This window comes from Chiloscyllium punctatum, chromosome 10, assembly GCF_047496795.1.
Source record: "Chiloscyllium punctatum isolate Juve2018m chromosome 10, sChiPun1.3, whole genome shotgun sequence".
In the NCBI taxonomy this organism is placed as follows: domain Eukaryota; kingdom Metazoa; phylum Chordata; class Chondrichthyes; order Orectolobiformes; family Hemiscylliidae; genus Chiloscyllium; species Chiloscyllium punctatum.
Window position 1 is genome coordinate 35,993,585 of NC_092748.1, and position 24,480 is coordinate 36,018,064.

General features: G+C 40.4%; 1 protein-coding gene across 10 annotated transcripts in view; it reads left to right on the forward strand.

The window, feature by feature from the left end:
- Window positions 1–24,480, forward strand: part of satb2 (SATB homeobox 2) — a 166,822-nt gene that overhangs the window by 50,316 nt on the left and 92,026 nt on the right. For 9 of the 10 annotated variants that reach the window (XM_072578925.1, XM_072578927.1, XM_072578924.1 and 6 more), the window contains 5 exons: window positions 9,183–9,285; window positions 11,890–11,943; window positions 13,969–14,435; window positions 23,317–23,529; window positions 24,269–24,424. In XM_072578925.1, coding sequence (XP_072435026.1) covers window positions 9,183–9,285; window positions 11,890–11,943; window positions 13,969–14,435; window positions 23,317–23,529; window positions 24,269–24,424 — 993 coding nt within the window. The remainder of the gene's footprint in view (window positions 1–9,182; window positions 9,286–11,889; window positions 11,944–13,968; window positions 14,436–23,316; window positions 23,530–24,268; window positions 24,425–24,480) is intronic. The other variant, XM_072578920.1, reaches the window with a different exon arrangement.

The window sequence follows — 24,480 nt, forward strand, 5'->3', positions numbered from 1 at the left end:
GCAGCAGGCGATGAAGGTAAATGTCATATTGGCCTTCATAGAGAATAGCCATGACTTGGATGTGCAGGTGTTGGACTGGGGTGGAAAAGTTAAAAATCACTCAACACTGGGTTATAGTCCAACGGGTTTATTTGGAAGCACTAGCTTTCGGAGTGCTGCTCCTTCATCAGGTGGTTGACCTGATGAAGAAGCAGTGCTTTGAAAGCTAGTGATTCCAAATGAACCTGTTGAACTATAACTTGGTATTGTGTGAGTTTTAACTCCATAGAGAATAGATTTGAGTACAGGAGCAGGGATGTCTTGCTGCAATTATACAGCGTCTTGGTGAGACCACACCTGGAGTATTGTGTGCAGTTTTGGTCGCCTAATGTGAGGAAGGATATTCTGCTGTGGAGGAAGTGCAACAAACAACAACCAGATTGATTCCTGGGTTGGCAGGACTGAGGTATGAAGAGGGACTGGATTGGTCAGAATTATGTCTGCTGGGAGTTTGGAAAAATGAGGAGGGATTTAATAGAAATGAATAAAATTTGAACAGGACTAGTCAGGGTAAATGCAGGAAGGTTATTCCTGCAGACCAGAGAGTCTGGAACCAGGGGTCAGAGTCTAAAGTTCTAAGGTAGGTCAGTTAGGATTGAGATGAGGAGAAATCTCTTCACCCAGAGAGTGGTGCCATGGAAAACAATTGACATTATTGAATGTTTTCAAGAAGGTATTAAACATAATTCTGAGGGTTAACGGCATCACAGATATGGGGCGAAAGTGGAAACAGGATTCTGAGTTGAATGATTGGCCATGATCATATTGAATGGCGGAGCAGGCTCAAAAGGCAGAATGCTTTTGCTCCGAGTTTCTGTTTTCTGTGTTAATCATCAGCTCCTGCAGCTCAGCGTCGGCTGCTGGGAGGTTAACTCATGTGCGCAAGACAACACTGTTGGCTGATCATGCCTGAGCCCAAATACAAATGCCTGCTCTGCAAAGCTTTGCCCTCAAGAGAGTGAATTTGCAAGATGTGAATTTCCCTCCATCTCTCATGAAAATGTCAACTTCATCTTCAATCCTTCAACTAATTCTTTCATTCTTAGTGTGTAGCTAAAACTGTGAAGCTGAGACTTTCTGTTCAGTGCATATGGTCCCTGCTAAGATTTATTTGACTCGGTTTAGTAGCAGCATTAAAATAATGATATTGAAGTAACTTAGACCAGGTGCGTTACCAGGGTATACCATTCCTTTTAAAAGTTGTCCTTTCTGTATTATGGATGTTGGTGGCTAAACCAGTATTTACTGCCCATCCCTAATTGCCCTGGAGAAAGTGGTGGCATCTTCATGAACCACTGCACCCTTTGGAGTGTGGGAACATGCACAGTGCTGATCAGAAGGGAATTTCGGGATTTTGACCCGGCAAAACTAAAGGATGATGTGTGGGAACCTTCATGTGGTGTTCCCATATATCTGCTGCCTTTGCCTTTGTTGGTGTGAGATGTTGTGAGTTTGGAAGGGGCTGTCATGGAGCCTGGATGGGTTGCTGCAGTGCATCTTGTAGCTGGTACAACTGTTGCTACTGCGTGTCAGTGCTAGAGGGAGTGAATGTTTAAGGTGGTAGTTGGAGTGCCAATCAAGTGGACTTGAGTGTTGGAGCTGCACTCATCCAAGCAAGTGAGGAGTATTCCATTGTAATCTTGAGTTATGCCTTCTAGATGGATGGGCTTTCGGGATCAGGAAGTGTGTTACTCTCTGCTGAATTCTCAGCTTCTGACCTTTTCTTGAAGCCATGGCATTTATATAACTGGTCCAGTTCAGTTTCTGGTAAACGGTAACCACCAAAACATTGATTGTGGTTGTTTCAATGATGATAAAGACATTTGAGTGTCAAGGGGAGATGGTTAGATTCTATCTTGTTGGAGATGGTTATTAGCTGGCATATGTGTGGTGCAGATGCTACTTGCTGCCTATCAGCACAAGCCTCAATATCGTTCAGGTCTTGCTGCATTAGGACATAGATTGCTTTGGTATCTGAGGAGTTGCAAATGGTGCTGAGCATTTAGGAATCATCAGCGAACATCCCCACTTCTGACCTTATGGTAGAGGGAAATTCATTGATGAAGCAGCTGAAGACGGTTGGCCTGAGGACACTAACCTGAGGAACTCATGCAAAGGTGTTCTGAGACTGAGGCAGTAATTGGTATGTTTGGATGTATTCTGCTTTTAGCAAACAGGACCTACCTGGGCAGTTTTCCATGTTCCTGGGCAGATGCCAATAGTTGTAACTGTTCTGGTGTAGCTTGGCTAGAGGAATGGCTAGTTCTGGAACACAAAACTTTCTAGTAATACAGCCAGGGTGTTGTCAGAACCCATAGCATTTGCGGTGTCCAGCCCCATAAGCCATTTCTTAATATCACATGGAGTGAATGAAATTGACTGAAGTCTAGCGTCCATGAAGTTGGGGATCTAAGGAGGAGACTGAGGTAGATCATTCACTCGACACACCTGGTTGAAGATGCTTCCGCCATTTTTTTTGTACTACATGTTTGACAAATGCCCTTTTCCAGTAATTTATTGAACTGATCATCACCATTCACAACTGAGTATAGCAAGCCCACAGGACTTTTGTCAGATTTGTTCATTGTGGGACCACAAGGCTCTGTGTTTTGCTTGCTGCTTCTACTGCTCGACATGCATTCACTCCTCTGTGTCTTTATTGGTTTCTAACCTCAGTTTTCATACACTCAGTGTTGCTCCTGGCCATGTTTCCTGATACTCCTCATGGAACCTGGCTCATTAGCTGGAGGAGGCTCAGTCTGGCAGACTGTTCTCACCAATCAAACAGCTCAGTCTGTACCCAACCTGGTGAGCCATTCATTGTGATGGCCATTGAAGCCCCCCAGCCAGAGTACTGACTCCAAGCTTGCTGTTGTTAGCATTCATTTCAAATGGCATCCAGTGTAAAGGAACACTGACTTATTGGCCAAGAGGTGAGGGGAGGCAGAGTGCAGGATGGGTGAAAAACAGCAGATTTCCTTGCTCATGTTTGACCTGATGCTATGAGATGTCATGGAGTCTGGAGAAAATGTTGGGGACTTTCAGTGCAACTCTCTGCTGATTGTATACCATGTTGGTACCTCTGGTGAGTCTGTCCCACTGAGTCAGGATGCACTATGGTTTAATGATAGAGGACTCTGTGACATTGAACGGTTCTGTGAGTACAATCAGGCTGTTTGTCTGTGCAGACCACGCTGAGGCAGGTGCTAGTAAAACACCCCTCTGGTGGACACAATCTAGCAATTGGCATAAGGTTATACCAACGTATTTTGCAATCATATTTTAAAGCAACTTTGTTTGGCAAAGTGCTTGGCTATTCAGCCTCACAATGAGTATATTGGAATGCTTCACTTAATTACTTGTCACGCAATGGCCCTCAGATTCTTTCAACCTTTAAGCAAAAGAAAAAAAGTTGTTTTTTTTCCCTGAAGCTAGTCCTTGTTAGATTATGAATTGTGTCTTTTCCTCTTGTGACAGACCACCAAAACAGTAGCAAACCAACCAAATATTATATTAGAGTGAGACTAGGCAATGGATAATATTAAATCAAAAGCAAAACTCTGGATTTTCTGGAAATCGAAAATAAAAGAGAAAATGTTGGAAACACATGACAGATCAGGCAGCATCCATCAGGGCATTGACCCAAAATGTTCATTTGGGTTCACCTTTCGCCACTTGCTAAGGCAGCCTGCATGAAGTCAGTGTCACTGTTAACCAGGAACTAGTGCCATTCGGGACTTTTACTATTGACGACATGCAGATGAAGTTAAACATTGGAGACACTTAGCTTTGGTTTCTCAAAGATAAAGCATGAATGCTCACCCATGAGTAGCAAACATAAGGTTTTCCATTCTTATTGTTGAACATACGGAAACACTCTGGGGTGAACGTAGAGAAAAATGACATATATTGGCTTGGTAGTACAGACACCGTGAATATCGCTGGAAGAAGTGTTCTTTTCTGTCTTGCACTCATTGGGACAGATCCATAAGCATAGTGAACAATTGATGCTGCATTTTCCATGGAGCCACCATGATCAAATAGAGTGAATTGCCAATCAATTCGCACTCTTTTCTCATGCAGTATATATTGTTACTCCTGTTGAAAATTGGCATTCTTGTATCTGTCCTGTTGAGTGCATGTCTTTTTCTTTTTCAGCAGTAATAGCTTTCTTAAACTGCTATGATTGGTGGAGTAAGCTGAGGGCTGACACCCAGAGGCAAGAAACAGTACACACTTGCACTTAGTTAACGATTCCATTGGTTAAGCTGTGACCTGCAGTCAGTAACATTGATGTTGAAATTCAATGTAGATTTTAGTTGAATCCTCCTTTGCTTTGTTGACAGTGCTATATTGGAGAGGTAGTGAGTAAAGAGTAGGTCCCAGGTAGATAATGAGATGAGATGTCAGAGTGATCAGTTGCTGAGATGATGGGGTGGCAGGTATGTTGGTCAGGTGGGGGAGAAGGTGGCACGTTGATGTACAGGGGTGTACTGGATGACAGGAGAAGATGGGTCAACAGCCCTGGGGCTTATGGGTCAGGATACGCAGTCAGGAGTTGGATGGGGCAGTTAGATATTAGGAGGAGCTCAGGTTATTTGGCGGGTCAGCTGTTAGGAGAGTGGTTGGTTGTAAGGTGGGGTGGTCCAAGGGGCAATTGATGTCATGTGGGAGAAAGTGACGACTGCAGATGCTGGAGATCCAAGCCAAGTGTGTGGTATTGGAAAAGCACAGGAGGTCAGGCAGCATCCGAGGAGCAGGAGAATCGACATTCCGGGCATAAGCCCTTCATCAGGAATGAGGAATTCCTGATGAAGGGCTCATGCCCGAAACTTCGATTTTCCTGCTCCTCAAATGCTGCCTGACCTGCTGTGCTTCTCCAGCACCACACTTTTGAACAGATGTCATGTGTCAGACAGAGAAGGATTGGGAGCAATTTTTGAGAAGATTTGTAGCTCAGGTTATTGATATGGATGTAAGTTAGCTCGCTGAACTGGAAGGTTTGTTTTCAGATGTTTTGTCTCCATGACTAGGCAACATCATCAGTGAGAGTCTCTGGAGAAGCGCTGGTGGTATGTCCCGCATCTCCATTTATAGGTCTTGGTTTCTTAGGGTGGGTGATGTCATTTCTAGTGTTTTTTCAAGGGAATGTAGGTACAATCTAAATCAATGTGTTTATTGATGGAGTTCTGGTTAGAATGCCATGCCTCTAAGAATTCTCGTGCATGTCTTTGTTTCTCCTGTCCTAAGATGTGTGTATTGTCCCAGTCAAAATGGTGTCCTTCTTTGTCTGCATGTATAGAAACTAGTGATAGTGGATCGTGTCTTTTGGTGGCCAGTTGGTGTTCATGTATCCTGGTGGCACGTTTCCTGCTAGTTTGTCCGATATAGTGTTTTTCACAGTTCTGCATGGTATCTTGTAAATGACGTTCGTTTTGCTGGTGGTATCTATTGGATCCTTTAGGTTCATTAGTTGCTGTTTAAGTATGTTGGTGGGTTTGTGGGCTATCATGATGCTAAGGGGTCTGAGTAGTCTGGAAGTCATTTCTGATATGCCTTTGATGTAAGATAATGTGGCTATAGTTTTTGTTGCATTGTGTCTGCTTGTTTGGGTTTATTTCTGAGGAATCGGTGGATTGTGTTTTTTGGGAACCCGTTTTTCTTGAAAATGCTGCTGCGTGATGTAGCTTGTTGAAATAATGTCTTGATGCAGCTCTGTTTGTGGGTGTTGGTTCAGTTGATGTTGGGAGAAGGGTCAGTTCTATAGGTAGCCAGGAGTTAGAGCAGGTTTTAATTTCTCTGCAGCTTCTGAGTAACTATTCAGGAAAGTAAATCAGAGCCTGTTGTGATTGTCATGATGGTCTAATCAGGAGCCCTGGATGACAGGTATGAACAGGAGTGTCAGAGGTCCTGTTCACTCTGAGAGTTGGCTCTGAGGGAACTGGATCAGTGTCAAGGATGCTCCACAGTTAAATAAAGCATGACTTGGTGATGGGATAACAACCTTTGAGGAGTGATTTCAGAGCCCTGTGTAGCTTCTGACACTAATCCCAAATTGGTGATGTTTGTGATGGGTTCATGATACTGGGTCATTGCCCAGAGTTGATCTTAGCTTCCTGAGCAATTCTCATATAGTCAGTTCTTCAAGACCTCTGAATGATTATGTAGCACATCCGGAAGGCTAAGTCTGATCTCTGAATGTCTGGATTTCGGATGATCTGGGCTAACCTTTTCCAAAACAGCAGAAGGTGGGAGAAAAGACTGTGATAAAGAGAAGTTTGGAAACAGTGACACTGAGAGTGCTGCTTTTTCACAGCAGTGATCCTTTCTTCTCCCCCCTCCAGTAGATAGTGCGGGAACTTTTATTTCAGGCATGTCAAATAAGTTTGTTTCTGTAGTCTGTCTGTCTACACCTCCAAGCTCTTTGTGGTGTGAACAAATATTTTGGATAATCCTTCTGTTATAGACCTTCTGGAACATTTTATTGCTGATTTTTGAGGTGGTATGGTAAATTTGATCTACCCCACACCCACCCCCTTTTGAGGAAAGGAGGGTGCAATTAGGCCAGATTTCAGCTTCTATTTTTATGTGTAGTATTGGCTAAATCAAGCAGGGAATTACCCATGACTGTAATTTGTGTGTCTACAATTTTACAACTGAACATGCAATAAAATATGAAGAATTAATCATACAGAAAACTTTCTCTCTGAAATTACAGACAACCCACTGTTAATCAGATGGGTGGTCTGAAATGTGTTTTATTTTTACCCATTTAAAAGGATTTGAGCCTTGCTTCTCTGTGCTTGTAGTGGTTAGAGAGGGCAGAATGCAATTGCATTTATTTATGTCTCCTTCTCTCGCTAATTTTCTCTGATTCCTTTTTTTCTACAGGGCATTGTCTGTCACAATTCCAAGTGGCCAGTAATGATTCATGAGCCTGAACAGTAATTGGTTAGATTATTTGGTCACTGGGAATATCAAGCTGACCATGTGTTTGACCTGAACGGACGTTCGGCTATCTATCCTTTGATAGCAGCCGAGAGGAGAGCGCGCCTGTCCGATTTCCCTTGCTCGCTGACCCAGGGTTGTATAGGCCAATTTATTCTTTCATGTGATGTGGGTTTCACTGGCAAGTCCCAATATTAACTACCCATCACCAACTGTCCTTGAACCGAGCGGTTTGTCATTTCACAGGGTGGTTCGGAGTGAACTACATTGCTGTGGGGCTGGAGTCACATATGAACCAGACCTGGTAAGGACAGCAGATTTTCTTCACTAAAGTGAATCAGATGGGTTTTTGCGACAGTTGGTGGTAGTTTCATGATCATCATTACTGCTTTAATATTGCAGATTTAAGGAATTCAATTGAAATTCCACCAGTTGGTATTCCACGATGGTATTTGAAATGGTGCCCTAGAGAATTGGTCTGGGTCTCTAGTTTACTAGCTCAGTTAAATTACTATCATGTGGGTGACTCCTTAACTGTCACACTCCCAATATCACCCAAACTGAGATAGAGTAGTGTACACAGTCTGTGAGCAACTGAAACGCACTTATGGTCAGCTACTAATTGAACAGTAGAGGGTGTAAGCATTTATTGTGAAAGATCTGCTCACTTACACCATGCCTATCTCACTGTCTACAAAACACAAAAAGACACAGAAGCATAAACACGTGTATGGATAAATGCAGACATAAAGACAGACGTGCACATAGATTCAGCCAAAACATAGACATTGAAACACGCATGATGTTATCTTTGTGTGCCACATTTATTACAGAAGCCCATACATGGCACATGCAAGCACTTCAACATAAGGTATACGCACAAAACCAAAACAAAAACACACACAAAACAAGCTACTCTGCATACAAATAAACACACATATACTTAATGCGCAGTTTCCTTAGTGCCAAATATTTTAGAAAACTGTAATTACATGTTTAATAGTGTCATTTAATCCTATTTGCTGCTGAATGTTCTTGAGTCAAACCTTAGAGCACATATGTATGAGAGAAATTTTTGGATTAGAACATTTAACTTCTTCAAATTCTATCTCTGAAACTACTGACGCAATGGCTGGAAGATGTGTATTGTGAATGAGGTCAGATACAAAAAATTGCTCAGGAATTCCATTAGTTAGATCACTGCTTCACTCAGATATTGGAACTGGTATCACAGACTAACATCTTGTAGAAAAAAGAAAAATCAGCATTTGTCTGAATCACTTACTCAATTTATGTATGTCACCGCTATTCAAACAACTGCTTGTAATTAAGAGTCAGCAGTAGTAACATACAGAGCCTCCAATTCTCTCCCTCAACATTTTAGCAAAGGGCTGAGCTTGAAAGCTGCCTGTCTCCAAGATGTGTATCCTGGTTGATTGCGTACCTCGAAAAGTGCTTGATGGTTGGTTGAGGGATGGGTTTCGAATTCACTTATTTTCCCAAGGCTATACAGGTTAAAACACTTATGCATTTTCAAGTTTATGTGTACTGGGGATGAGGAGAAGGCAAGCCCACACAGCATGTGTTTGTGGTTGATTGACACTGTGGGAGAACAGTTCCTCTGTGTCCTCGGTGCAATAAAGTGGTAAGCTCATCAGTAAAGAGCAGGTTTACGATTTTGTCAGGCTAAGAAGATCATTACGCTACCCGCGCCCCCCCCCCCACCACCGCGTCCCTTCCCAACCCCATATGATAACATAAACAGCAATTATTACCTTCTCAGAGAGGTCTCCAAGTGTTTTGCCAGAACCTGTCAGAGAAAAACTACACGTTATGTTATGACATGTTCTTCAAGTATCATTTGTTAAGATTGGATTTTGTAATTAAAATAAATAAGAGAATCTTGGTACCAAGACTGTAATTAATTATAACTAGGCAGGAGCTTGTAACAAAAACATAGGGGATGTTCCTGCTGAAAGGGCTCCAGTCTATATGTGGATGCGATCCTTTTCCCAAATAATGAGAGCAATTCGGATATTGATTTTCCTTGCCTATTGAGATTTTGACTTATCACTACTAATTCTGAGTGCTCAGGTGTTTTTTTTTTAATCCCTTTGTGTCTCGCACTCATTTGTTGATTTATTTTGGGGCTCTATCTAATTTGCAATTTGCCCTCTTTTTACTTTCTGCACCAGAGCATGATTTCCTCCATCGTGAACAGCACTTATTATGCCAATGTATCATCTGCCAAATGCCAGGAGTTCGGAAGGTGGTACAAAAAATACAAAAAGATTAAAGGTAATTCAATTTGATATAGCTGCAGTTTTCTTTCTTGTGTTCAATAATAGCAGAATTGCACTTAGAAACATGCCACCTGCTCCTTCTGTGGTGCAAGTGTTGGCCTCATTCACAAGAATTAGTCACATTTTGCTGTGTTTATTTACATATCCATCTGAGTCACATGGACAATTGAAATTGTTCCTTTTTAACCCATGTGTTCTCCATGAGCTTCTGGTTCAATTCAATAATGAAACAACAAAAGACCAATGCAGGTAAGTTCTGACAAAGTTAACGACAGGGAAATGGTTGACAGACCAGATTTTTGTTCTATTAATCTTGTCACCTCTCCACAATACAGTTAGACTTGTGGCTAGGTGCCACTGTTGCTACTATTCAGTTGTGCTGCAAAGATTTTTCATTAAGGCTTTCAATTCTTTTTGTTAATATTTTTGCTGTTTACACACTTTGCTCCAATATACCACTAAGATATTTTTATTCAAGCTCAAATCATTCCCATTAACAATCAGATTTCTTCAGTCAGTGAGGTCTGCTGTACTGTAAAGCAGTTTTTGGGTTTTTAATGACATTATTGCCTGCAGGAGTGAAACATGGAAATGTATGCAGTTGAACATGACTGATATACACTATTTTATCATCCGATTATACATAAAATGACAGGTACACGTCATATATCAGGTTCCCTGTGAAAGCTGTTGTATTTAGGTAAAGGTTTAATAATCAGAGCTTTTGTAAACTGCTATGGCCAATGACGAGGCCTTTGGACTTCCCACCAGATACAGCACTCCAGAAGAATATCATTCATTTGCACTTTACAAGTAGCTCTTTGCAACATAACCAGTATAAAAGGCGAGAAGTTGACTAGTTCATACTGGACTACACAATGAAGTGCAGGCATTTCCAAAACTCACAAGACTTCCTCTGTCCAGTCACTAAGACAGGATCCTTGGTACATTTTCAGTATTCTGTTTGACCTAAATTTGAACTGTTAGGTACGTTATTGGATCAACAGAAACCAGCATAAGTGGTACGCCTTCAAAAAATCACCAACTTTCCTGGCCTCTGCTCTGTGCAAATTCACTTTCATTTTGTAGTGAAAATGAGCTATTTTGTGACAGAGATATGAAACCCCAATATTTTTCTGCAGTTGCTGCAGCTCTGAACACCTTCAACACCTTGGTCACAACAGAGCAGGGGATGTGCTCAGCAGACCACAAAAGCAAAATGCCTCCTTACTTTTTTCTGGTAGATCACCCTTTAGCAGACCACAAAATGGCGATGTCAGGCACCACAGTGCCTCCTTTTTTGGATAAACGCAACAAAAGGCCTTGACTTCTGTAAAAAGAAGAGTGTACTTTGCTTGATATTCAGCAGCTACAAGAGGGTTTCCAGGTTTTGGGACCAAATCTCTAAGGGTTTTGTCTCAAATTTCCACATGCCCTAACTTCACTGGTACTACACATACCATGGCCTCTATAAATGACAGCCCTCTGGCTAATATTAATTATGGATTGGAAGGATATCTTATGGTACACTGGCTAGTTACTTCCTATCTCTGAGCTGGAAGCTCCAGGTTTGAGGACGCCCAACCCCTCAGCCAGAACTTGATGGCCACAGATAGTGCAGGGTTGATTATCAAATGCCAAATGCTTTCGTTTCAGTCTGTGGCAGGCAGTAAGAGGGGATAATGTTTGAGTTAGCCAGAATCCCATGTGTGGTAGCTGCATGTCTCTCCACTTTAAAAGGTTTCATGCACAGGTTCTTGCCACATGTGGCCTCCATGGCAACTACCTTCCTCACATCAAGGGATTTACCAGAACAAGAAGAATATTGAATTGAATGCCTGCTGACTGCAGTTTGAAACAGATTCAATCACTACCTCCTTTCACATCAGCACCACAAAGCTATTGTACATGTTTGACTCTTGTTCAATGACAACATTGAATTACTAGGAATCAATAGAACCGACATGAGCCGCAATGACAACCTCAACACAAAAAATCCCAGCAATGATACAATATTAATATGATCTAAATTCTTTTTTTTTACTGTGGTGAGCTAATTTGAATGTGACAAACTTTAACTTAAAAATTATTGTCATTTATTGTAGAAATGATTTAAAATAAGTCACGTAAATAATTCAAACCAACTCCTGTGGATTCCTGACACTATTTTGAAATACTTCTCCCAGATTTTTTATTAATTTTTTATTTACTCGATATTAGTTCCTTCACAGATATAAACAATATTTCTCTTTTTTTCCATTTTCATTAAATATTAAAAGTGCTTTGTTTATTTTTACCTCAAATAATAAGTATTAATAATAACTAATATCATGAAATATTTATATAATGTAAGCTGGTGATGGCTTCACATCTAAACCAAATGTCTTTACCATGGCCATCTCTTCAGGAATTTATTATGAAAACCTTGTCAATATTTGATAAACAATTAATATTTTTGTAATCTTGCCTTATCAATGATAAGTGGATTAGACTTGAACTGTGACATCTAACTCTATCACAGAGGCAGAATGTTCTTTGATTTATTTTTCAATAGAAACTAATTTGTAGTATTTATCGTCTTTCTCTTTTACTCTCCCAGAATCATCACAAGATTGGGTTCCCTCAGTGTTTCAATCAAACAGACTATTCAAAGGTATACTGCTCCCTTCTCCCATTGTCCACACCCACATCCCCCCCTCCACGACCTCATCAGTACCCATTTACTCTGCAGAAAATTCTGCTCGTCAAATTGTTTTTCTATTGCTTTAAAGATGTAACAGGTATGGACCATTAATGAGCACCACATTTAACTCATCCTTATTAGACAGCAGCCGCAACTGACTGCATGCTCTGAATCAATCATTCTAAATGGCAACATGACCAATGACACATGGTTTGGGAAGTGCTGTGGTTATGACATTGACTGCTGCTCTAGGACACAGTTCTGAACTCAGTCTTCTTTTGGAACCTCCTCTGTATGATTGTGCTCCGAGTTCTCAACAGTGCTTTCCCAGGCAAAATGTTCCCCTTTTTTTTGTGAACATATTTTTTATTGTAAAATGGGAGAGAAATTCATAAAATGACTGAAGTCCATGAATAATTTCTCTGGGCTTTTACCCTTCTGTGTTGATGTCTCTTGTTTATTTTATTAATTTCAACATGCAAGCAAGACATATATATCTCCTTTAGTTTGTACAAAGGCATCTGCAGACTATGTCTAGTAGCATTGGCATCAGGACTGGCTCCCCATTTATTTCTGAAAATGTGGGGAGAATAAACAGATACACACAGACAGACAGACAGACAGACACACACACACACACACACACACACACACGCACCCTGGTCTGGTTGCCAGTGGACATTCCTTGAAGACATGGTAGCTCCAATGCAAGCTTGCTAAGAAAAGCAAGAACGATGTGGTGGCACAGTAGTTAACACTGCTACTTCACAGCACCAGGAACCTGGCTTCAATTCCACTCTTGCGTGACTGTAATGGTAATTTTCTCATAGTGTCTAGCATTGTGGAGGTTCGGTGGATTAGCCATGGTAAATGTGAGTTACTGAGATAGGGTGGGTCTCTTTGGAGGGTTGGTGTGGACTTAATGGGCTGAATGACCTGCTGGATTAGTGGTGCTGGAAGAGCACAGCAGTTCAGGCAGCATCCAAGGAGCTCCTTGGATGCTGCCTGAACTGCTGTGCTCTTCCAGCACCACTAATCCAGAATCTGGTTTCCAGCATCTGCAGTCATTGTTTTTACCTGAATGACCTGCTGCCACACTGTAGGGATTCTATGATGTCAAAGAAATGGAAGAGTCACATACATAATTACAAAATTAGGGTAATATAAGGAGCATTGCTTTGCCTCTGGCCAGTCTAGATTGCATACCCACCCTTCATTTTCAGAAGGACATAGATCACAAAGTAAAGAACTTTGTATATTTATAACGGCCCTATTGTAAACCCCTGAACATGGGTTCATGCTGTTTTTTATGTGTGTTCTACTTTAAAATTTCCAGCAATTTAAGTGTCAGCCTGCTAGCTGAGCAACTCAACAATTTTCCTTTCTCTACATATTTCGTAAATGACTACAGCCAATAACATATAAATACACAGCCAGTCAGCACCTTGCACACACGCTTAACCTTGTCACCTTTAGGAAATATGCAAGGAACCATTACAGGAAATGAATGCACTTTGTGTTCTCCAACAGGCAAGAAAAAGCAAAAATATACATTTACCTTCACTCTGGCTTCCAAACTCAATTGGTGTGAAGAGAAATGTTCCTTGTAGGATCCTGATAGAGGAGCATAGGCCTCACACAGTTGAAAACTAATAACTTCAACTGTATTGAGATAGTAGACCTTTGGGTGACTAGTTTTATTTGGACCATTTAAATGTACAAGGAGTCACACTGCCAATCTGTAAAAATGAATATTATGAAACATTTTCATTTCTGAAGTATATATCCATAAGTGCAATAATAAACTTTTTTGGACCCTCTCTTTGATGCAGCAGATTATTCACACTCACCTTCCAGGTGAAGTTATTTAGAGTAATAGTGCCTTTTTTTCAGAAATAGTTTAGGCTTGTACTGAAATCCTTTCTTTTCTATACGCTATTTGTAATAGTCACTGAGATCACTTTGTGTTGACCCATTTCTGTTTCTCCATTTTAGTGGAAAGAGAAAATCTAGCCGAGTACTGTGTCCTAGGACAACGGCCGTCCCATCTGACAAGCATCAACCAACTGGCAAACTTAGCAAAGAGCAGTGAGCAGCCTCCTCACAGCCAGCTCCACCACAGCCCTCCCATCCGAAGCCAAGTGCCAGCGTTACAACCGATCATGAGTCCTAGTCTACTGTCGCCGCAGTTGAGCCCTCAGTTGGTGAGGCAGCAGCTCGCCATGGCCCACCTGATCAACCAGCAGATTGCTGTCAGCAGATTGCTGGCGCACCAGCACCCCCAGTCCATTAACCAACAGTTCCTCAATCACCCACCTATCCCCAGGCCTGTAAAACCTTCGGAGCCCTCCAGCTCATCAGTCGAGGTCGCTCCAGAAATCTATCAGCAAGTCCGAGATGAACTAAAGAGAGCCAGCGTGTCACAAGCCGTGTTTGCACGAGTTGCCTTCAATCGTACACAGGTGCTTGTTTATTTCCTCTTTGCCTTTGCCAGAGAAACAAGAATAAGGAAAGGGTCAGTCGCATGGGAACAGCGATCGTGTCTGCTGAGTAAATTAGTCTGAACAGGCCAGGCAGGATGAGCTCACTCGGTAAAAGTTACATAAGCACTCTGCCTACCAACATAGTAATCTAACAAATGTTGAATTTGATTATTTGTGAGTTCCCCACAATAAATGATGCACCTGTGAGGAGCATGGCTCCCATATATTGAAATTGCATATTTTTCATAGTCGCATAGAATCATGTGGCGTGCTGAAAGCTCATGAAATTGGAAGAAAAGAGGAACTAAAGGGGTGAAACTGAATGAAGTACCTTTATCCTAATTTTTATTTCCATTAATACCGCATTCATCAGGACAAACAGTGAATTTCACAGGCGGATCAAGTGACTTATTTACAAACTTCTTTCTTTAGAGAAAACCAAATTCTTTTTAATAAAGCAGCAAGTACTTTAAGAACATAAGAAACAGAAGCAGGAGTAGGCCATTTGGCCCCTCAGGCCTCCCCTGCCAACTCCTCTTTTGTGCCAGCTTTGCATCAACTCCCTGATATTTCAAAGATCTCCTCTTTAAATACTTTCAGTGATCTATCCTCCGTAACACTAGAGTACTGAATTCCAGAGATTCACTACTCTCTGGGAGAAGAGATTCACTCATATCTGAGTTCTAACTAAGTGTCTTCTTATTCTGTAACCATGTGCTTTAGTTCAAGGCTCCCCGACCATTGGAAACATTTTCTCAGCACCTACTCTGTGAAGTCCCTCAGATTCTTCAATGTTTCAATACGAACAGCCTATTCTTCTACACCTAAAGACCTAACTGGTTTAGCTGCACTCAATAAGTCAACCCTTCTTCCCAGGAATCAGCTGAGTGAATCTCTCTTGAACAGCCTCCAATGCCAGTAGATCCTTTTCCTTAAATACAGGGATCAAAACTATACGCAGCATATGCATGCGTACTCCTGCCTCACCAACACCCTGTGCAAGTTGTAACAAGACTGCCCTATTTTTAGACTTTTAACTCTGTAGCAATAAGAGTCAAATTTCCATTTGCCTTCTTAATTCCTGGCAGCATTCACGTGCTAACCTTTTGGTTCATGCTCAAGAACACCCAGCTCCCTCTGTGCTGCACCTTGTCTTGCTCCATTTAAGTAATAGTTCGGTTTTGTTCTTCTTTCAGTCTTCTTTCAAGCATGACCCTACACATTAATATCAAACTTCATTTGCCATGCTTTTGCCCCTCATTCTATCTCTATCCCTTTGCATAGTCCTGGTATCCTCATCCACAACATGCTCTCCCACATTTATGTGTTGTCAACAAATCTGGATACATTACACTCTTCCCCCTCCTCCAAGTCATTAATATACAGTAAATAACTGAGGTCCTAGGACTGATCCTTGTGGCACTCCATTAGTTACATCTTTCCAGCTTGGAGGAAAAATATTACTCTTGACTCCCTGACCTCTGTGTGTTAACCAATCCTCAATCCATTACAATATATTGGTATATTCACATTAAATAACAAAATTCGACAGGATGATATCCAATTATTCTCTATCACCTGCAGTTAGTCTCTTGAATCTGAATGCCTTTGCAAACCGAGAAGCACAGATCTGATTCTATCAACGGGATAAGGGAGTCATGAAAGAACAGAGAGCTGGCCCTGTCTTTACTGTCAGTAAGACTTGGTATAAAATTAGAGTCCAGTGACTGTAAAGGCAAGCTCCTCAGGCGAAATGCAAATGTGAGAATGCGACACCAGTGTGTCTCCTTCTTGAAATAGGATCAAGTTAAAATATAGAGATAAATGGGCTCAAAAGATCTCTTCCCTACCTCCCATCCATCACCTCCCTCAGGCAAGATGGTTAAGAGTAGGTTGCAGCTATTTTAAGGGACATGTTTCTAATTATGTTCAGTAATGGTGGGCTTCAGTACATCCTAATGCTTCAAATACATATGTTACCAACTCCCTACCATCCTCCAATTTAAGATCTCTTTGTCCATTGAACCAAGCCTTATTTCAGTGCCTTTCTTTTGGGAATTGCTCCCATTGCCTCATGTTTCATTTCATTGTTATTTATTCTTGATGCCTTTCGATAATTGTGTTTACTTATGGGCCTAATATCTAAATCGGCTCTGCAATAGAGTTTTTACTAGGATTGTCAATGAACTGATGAGTAGCCTGTTTTAGAAAAAGACTACAGATTTGCTGAGAATATCTGTCCACCTTTTTATAGAAACAAAAATAGATAACTAAATCTAAAGCACAACTCTATATGTGTGTAGTTAAAAGGATAGTTAACATATTTCAATAAGTCTCCTCTAACTGATAGGCCTATCTGTAGATAATGAATAGGGAAGATCTGATGTCATTAACTCTTGTGTGGATTTTGGATTTGCAGTTAGTTATACAACTGAAGTTTTGTTATAACCTCACCAGTTGGCAATTAATAACCTACTTCCTAATTTACTTTCCAATTTCATCTTCTTCCTAATCTGGTTTCATGACTCCAGTAAAAGTAGATCCTGAGCAATCCTTATGTTTCATTATTCAATGTTTCTGGTTTAAAGAGGATTTTCTCCATCAGCACATTATTAAATAAACAACATTCATCGCGATGTGAGTGAACTTCAACTTCTTTTTGTACATATTTCGACTTAAGTGTTCATAAAATCATCAGGCTGTTGCCCTAAAGTGTTGCATGAGCTGGTGTTTGACCACCAGGAGCAGTAGTAGACCATTCAGCCCTTCAAGCCTATTCCGATATTCAATGACATCATGCATGAAATCCATCTGTGTTTCAAATTCCTCATTCCCGTCTACTCCCAATTCCCTGCCTAATGAGAGAGACCTCTGCGTTAAAAATGTTAAATGATCCTGCTTTCACCAACTTCTGAGGCAAAGAGTTCTAAAGTAGCACAACCCTCAGAGAAATAAAAGTCTCCTCTTCCATGTCCTGAAAGGCTGACCCTTAGTTTTAAAAGCATGCCCTCTCATCCTGGAGATGCTTTCCACACCCACCTGGTTAAGATCATTCAAGATCTTACACATTTCAATCAAGCTTAATTCCCCCAAACCCTTCCATCATCTAACTCCAATGGAAACAGCGTAACTTGTTCCAAACTGTCCTCATAAGAAAACTATGCTTATTCCAGGTATCAAGCTAGAAACCTCTTCTGTACCAGCTCTAACACATTCATGTTCTTAAATAAGGAGACCAAAACTGCACAGAGCATTCAAGATGTGGTTACACCAGTGCCCTGTATAACTGAAGCACATCATTCCTTACCTTGATGTTAAATTCTTCTTCTCATAAAGGAAAGTACAGGTTGTTCTGTAACGCATGTTTTGTCAACACGAGTTTGCTGTCACGCAATTGATAAATGGGGAACGCTGTTTCTACAGCATGAACTTTTAAAAAGTGTGTTGGCTGTAACACGATTACAACACTGCTAACACTGTAAGTGTTGTTTCTAAAGTGCGAAGAATGCAACCATTGCTTTATAGAAGAATTGACTCTCTTAGTCTTGCTGAACATGCTGCATCGAAAAGTGTGGTGCTGGAAAAAGCACAGCAGGTCAGGCAGCATCCGAAGAGCAGGAGAGTTAACATTTTGGTCATTAGCCTTTCATCTGAGGAGGGTCCTGATGAAAGGCTAATGACCGAAATGTTAACTCTCCTGCTCTTCGGATGCTGCCTGAGCTGCTGTATTTTTTTTTCAGTGCATATTTCTTGATTCTGACTCTACAACATCTGCAGTCCTCATATTCTTCTAGTTCTTGAACATGCTGGACATATATCCTACTGTTTTGTAACTCATACACTAGCTCACCTAGATCGCTCTGCACCTCAGAATTTCACAATAATTCTGTACTTAGGTAATACACTGCTTTTTAAATCCTTTTTGCTAGAGTGAACAACTTTATGTTTTTCATTTTATGTTTCATCCATCAAATTATTGCCTATTCATTCAACTTATCCATATCTGTCTGTAAACTCCTTTGTCTTCTTAATGTTATTCTTTCTTCCTAGCATTGTGTCATCTGTGAATTTAGCTACCATGACTTCATTCCCCTCATCAAAGTTTGTCATGTAAGTTGTAAAAGGTTGAGGCCGCTGTGCAAACTCCTGTGAGACTCTATTCATCTAATGCTGCCAAACAAAGATTCTTGATTTTCTGCCAGCCATCCAATTTTCAGTTTGTGCTAGTATGTTACCTACTGTACCTAGAGATTATACTTTCTGCAGTAAAGTATGATGTGACACTTTATCAAATACCTTCCTAATCTACATATAGTACATCTACAGGCTCCCCTTTATTCACAGCACATGCTGCAACTTCAAAAACAAACTAATAATTTTGCAAAATATGATTTCTTTTTCATGAAACAATGCTTATTTTCTGCTTCCCTCTAATCTTGAACTGAGAAGTTATTCTTGCTACTTTTCAGCTTGATTAAACGTTTTCTGAATTTAGGGAATTTTAGAAGATTAAAACCACAGTATCTACTATGTCATTAGCAACCACTTATAAGACCATAAGATGAAGTTTATCTAGACCTGGAGATTTGTCAGTCTACATGTGCATCAGCTCACTTAGTTACCACTTCCCTCATGATTTGCAATTGCACTCAGTTTCTCTATCCCTTCAGCCTCTGGATTTACAGCTATTACTTGAAGATATTTTTGTATCCTCTACAACGAAGACAAAGGCATACTATCTATACTATTTATTTGCCATTTTCTTATTATCTGCTATTACTTTACCATTCTTGCTCTCTAGAACACCAACACTTACTTGATGTACCCTTTTGCTTTTTAAATACTGTAGAAACACCTGCATTTTTAAATTCTTGGCTAGCGTCCTTTCATGCTGTCCGGGTTAACCTGTTCATCCTCCTGATTAACCAGTTTGTCATTCTTGCTGTTTTTTAAAATATTTTATCCAATCATCAGATCTGCCACTTATCTTTGCAGAGTGATATGCTGTTTGCTTATGTTTTAAGCTTTTCTTAACCTCTTTAGTTAATCGCAGATAGTGGATCCTCCCTTTAGAATTTGTTTTGACAGTAGAGCTATATTTATTCTAAGTATTCTGAAACATCCACTTAAATGTCTGTCATTGACTCTATTGATCAATCCTTTAGCCTTGTTTGACAGTTCACTTCAGCTAGCTCAGCTTTCATGCCCACATAGTCGCCCTTATTTAAGTTTAAAATAAAAGTTTTACATTCAATGTTATGAGGGAAATTAATTAAATATATGAGTTCAGTAACTGTACCTATGAATATTAATTCACTACAGATTCAGTAGCTGTCTGAACCAGCTTCCTAGTTTGTCATTGATAGAGTCATACACGATTTTTGGCCCATTGAATATTCACCAGTTGGACAGGAAAAAAATAATCCAAGCTAATAAATGTAAATGTAGAAATATAAGGCTAATTACAAAGAAATTCATCAGATGACAGGATCATCATCCTCAACTTCCTTAATGTGTATTTTTAAAATCTGCACCCTTCTGCCAGGTAAATATTTGTTACAAGATTTCACCAAGAGACTTCATTTAAGTGGCATTTTCACAAGTTAATGCAGCACTCATGAGATGATGACTCTAACTCATTGCAAAGGAATGGTGGAAATTACTTAAAGTTATATAAGCAACTCTCTACCTGGGGGATACAGGTGACCCCTTATAAAGGTGTCAGTCCCAATTATTGACTAAAAGGTAGCATCTGGAGTTACAGAGAGTCAAAGCCATCAGCTAAATATAGTATTGAATTTTGGTCATCCAATGTGGTTTTGAAATATCCCATATTCTTCAGTCATTGATTCTTGCATGAATATGTTAAGACTTTTCAAAATCTGATTTAGTTCTGTTTATTCAGCTACACCAGTAGATGTTCCCTGACTAATAATTTCCTGTTTTACGAGAAGATAAGTTTGTCTTTTCAATCTTCCTTAAGGCTTATATCTGTCTTAGCCTTTTCTTTAGTTGCTTCTTAACCCCATCCTACCTCACAACTTTATTCCCTTCAGGAAACATCTCTCTTTATGCCACAGGGGTTTGATGCCTTGATTTTGGTCTGGCCAGTGTGGTTGCTGTGCTGCTTTTGTTTTGCTGCTCCCTGCTAGCCTTTTGTTACTGTCCATATCTATCGTTTCCCTGGTCTTATATACAAATATATAGTTATACCTCTATACATAATCAGTAACACAAATAAAAGCTGTCCACTGGTTGACACATGAGTGATCAAATATCTTCAAGAAAGTAAGATAGTAGTGTTGTTGAGATATACTTATACGCTCAGCTATTTGACACTCTTACCCAGATTTGGAACATAAGGTGTGCTGCCCTGGTGAGCTGATGTTCTTCTCTATCTTCTGGCAGAGACTTACAAAAAAATTAAGTTCCAATTCTTCAAAATTGCTACTGAGGAAAAGAGAGAAACTGAGTACCACTTTCTACAAATCTGCTTTATAGAGGTTCCTCAACATGTACATGATACAAGTCCAGACTATTATCAATTCGTACATTCTTAATATTAAATCTTTTAACTCTCATTTTGCTATTACATGACCTACCCTCCCCCCAAACCATGTGCTGTTCCTGACAAATGCCTTTTCCTGGCTATTAATTCTGTGTTAAGGTTTTCTGCCTCTCTCCGTAATAAATTGGTGGCAGAGTTTGTTTCCTTTTGTGGTACTTCTGACTCTTCCATTCCTAGAGAGGGAGAGGGACACAGCATTGGCAAGGAGCACAAGCACGCTGCCTAGCCTGGAGGCTGACAGTACCAGATTCTTAGGGAAGCGCAGAAACAAAGATTCTCAACAGCAGACAGCTGCTGGAGAATTAGAGTGAGCATCTCGCAGGCACAGATGTTCCTCCATAACCTCAGTATCACATGAAATGATTGCAGCAACACGAGGTCACTTACTACAGAAGTCAAAATCTGTGACAATTAACTTGTGTAAGGTGGCAACTGACTAAGTCCTTAAATACATGGTGGTTTTTATATACAAGTACATAATATTCCAGGAGTGGCTGTTGGTGACAGAGCAAGTTACTGATGTTTGCCATCTATTTTGTAGGCTAGGCTCTCACTGATGTAAACTACAAGGCAGTGCTGAGCCATGCACCTGGCCTTTTAAAACTAAATTGCACCTCATTAAATTAGAATTAAATGGAATCATAATTTGTTTTTTGGAAATGAGAAGCCATTTGAATTGTTTTGCGTATTAAAATCTTAATATTTTCCAGGTGAAAAAGGGCAGTGTATTTATCTATACAAGTGTAATATACTTAAAATGAGCTTAATTTATCTCCTACTCTATGCAGAACTAGGCTGAGTTACGTCTTTTTACAAGTGCAGACAAAAATTTCACTGATTTCCGATGAATTATTTACAGCAAATTGGTTTTTTGTTGTCATACAATTTGACCCTCTGTGTACCAACTTACTTTTGCACAGGAAGAATGGACTTTTCAAGCAATTGGAATGATATTTTCCCTCCCCTAGGACAACTTGTTCTCCATAACCCCCTTTGCCAAAGCAACATCTTGTTGTGGTAGCATTCCATGGGCTCTTATGGAGGATTTATACCTGCCTCCGGTCATTATGCTTTTTCATTCATCCAAGCCACATATGGTACAAAATAATGCAAGCAGACAACTTCTGAGTTGAATGTTGAGTTTAAATGAAGTGTGGCTTTAGATGCAGAAGTGAGATATTAAAATGGAATTTCTTAGTAAAGTCTGTTGACTTTTGGGCAACATCGTGCTACCTAGTGGCAGTAGGTGTTGATTTACAACATTCAATTGCAGTGCCATCTCAATTGTTAATAAGCTTAGCTGAACTCTTTGTGGGCGGCACGGTGGCACAGTGGTTAGCACTGCTGCCTCACAGCGCCAGAGACCTGGGTTCAATTCCCGCCTCAGGCGACTGACTGTGTGAAGTTTGCACATTCTCCCCGTGTCTGCGTGGGTTTCCTCCGGGTGCTCCGGTTTCCTCCCACAGTCCAAAGATGTGCAGGTCAGGTGAATTGGCCATGCTAAATTGCCCGTAGTGTTAGGTAAGGGGTAGATGTAGGGGTATGGGTGGGTTGCGCTTCGGCGGGGCGGTGTGGACTTGTTGGGCCGAAGGGCCTGTTTCCACACTGTAAGTAATCTAATCTAATCTAATCTAACTCCTTAAATTCAGTAATTAACACAAGATGTTAAACCATGCAGTGCATGAAATACAAAGCAACTTATTGTATGTCTGGGGCATTGAAAGTAAGACTCCCGTCGGATGGGTATTGTTGATTTAACTGTGACCCTCAAGTAAATGCCAATGGCTACAGTGCAAAACAAAACCCTAAATTAAATAAAGAGATGACATGATGTGTCAAGAAGTAATATTGGAATGGTACTAAGCTTGGACTTTTAAAAAGCTCGAGATGCCCAGCCATTATTGAGTGATGGTTCTTGTCTATGTTAAATGAACAGAACCACCAGCACACTTGGAAGTGAAAACAACTTTATCTGACAGGGTTAACAATCAATGTCAATCCATTAAGCTGCTTTAATTGTGAAAGTTTTGAAGCTGATTTATGAGTTTATTTTGCTATTGTCAACACCAACATTTGGATGAAACAGACTGAAAGCAAATTGAGAATTTGAGCAGGGGCTCTCTCCCTACTTCCAAAAATAATTAATGTCCTGACTCTTAGCTGCTTCTATGGTGCTGCAGAATACCAAAAGGTTTCCTGCATGGAAGTATTGGATTATAACGTGGGACATGTTGGGGACAGGGGTATTCACACTTGAATTTTTTTAATGACATTGGGTGCCTTCTACACCAGGGCTTGCTATCAGAGATCCTCCGCAAAGAGGAAGATCCTAGAACAGCATCCCAGTCACTCCTTGTAAATCTAAGAGCCATGCAGAACTTCCTGAACCTTCCAGAGGCAGAACGTGACCGAATCTACCAGGAGGAGAGAGAACGAAGTATGAACCCAAACATCTCCATGGTCTCGCCTTCAGCAGGCAGCCCAGGGTCATCTCGAGCCTCGCAGGTACTCAAAAAGCAAGCTTTGTTGTTATTGATGTAGAAACCAAAAGCAGACATGCACACTTTTTAAAATGGAACATGGCAGAATACATAAATGTAATTCGGCATCAAGGAAATTAAACCATCAAATCAGCTGCACTTCTTTCAGTGTTCCCTGAAATTTAAATGTTTTCATTTACAGTGATTTCCTATGTGAAATTATCAACATCCATGGCCAGCATAATAATCATAATGATGGTATACAGTACATACCAGGTTGACATATGTAATGCGTTAATAAAGGATGAGCTAGACTTTTGGGAGCACATTAAATTGAGTAATAATTTATTATTTAGGGGTCTCTACCCATTTATTCATTTTTTTTCTCAGTGAATTGAGTCTTCCGCATGCAGGCAATTTTGTTTTATCTTTATGTCTCTGCACTACTTTATCAGGTTTTTTTCTCTCTCCTTGCAATGAAATGTTTATTATTTCTGGGCATGATTTGCACAGCCTACCTTAGTGATTTGGTAAACAGCATGAAAAATGCTTTACTGTGTTTGCATGTCCTATAGGAATGCTCTGTTCCTGAACAGCAATTATTTCTAATCACAATTAACCTGATTAGAATAATGGACAGGAAGTGTCCTCCATAGCTAATGCAGTTTGGCATCAGCTGACTGAAATCCACTGATGATTTGTGCACAGATGGCTGGCTGAAAGCAGTTTTTATTTTAATTTTTTTTCATGTTCTCTCTCGGTAGGCCAAGAACTCTGCGTCGACATCAGATCTCCTGGTTAAGGTGGAGAGCACAAATCTGAATATCACATCAGCTATTTATGATGACATCCAGCAAGAGATGAAACGAGCCAAAGTGTCTCAGGCATTGTTTGCAAAGGTGGCAGCAAATAAAAGTCAGGTGAGAGGATGATGAGCCATATTGCTCTTAACATATCCTGTTATGAGATAAATTAC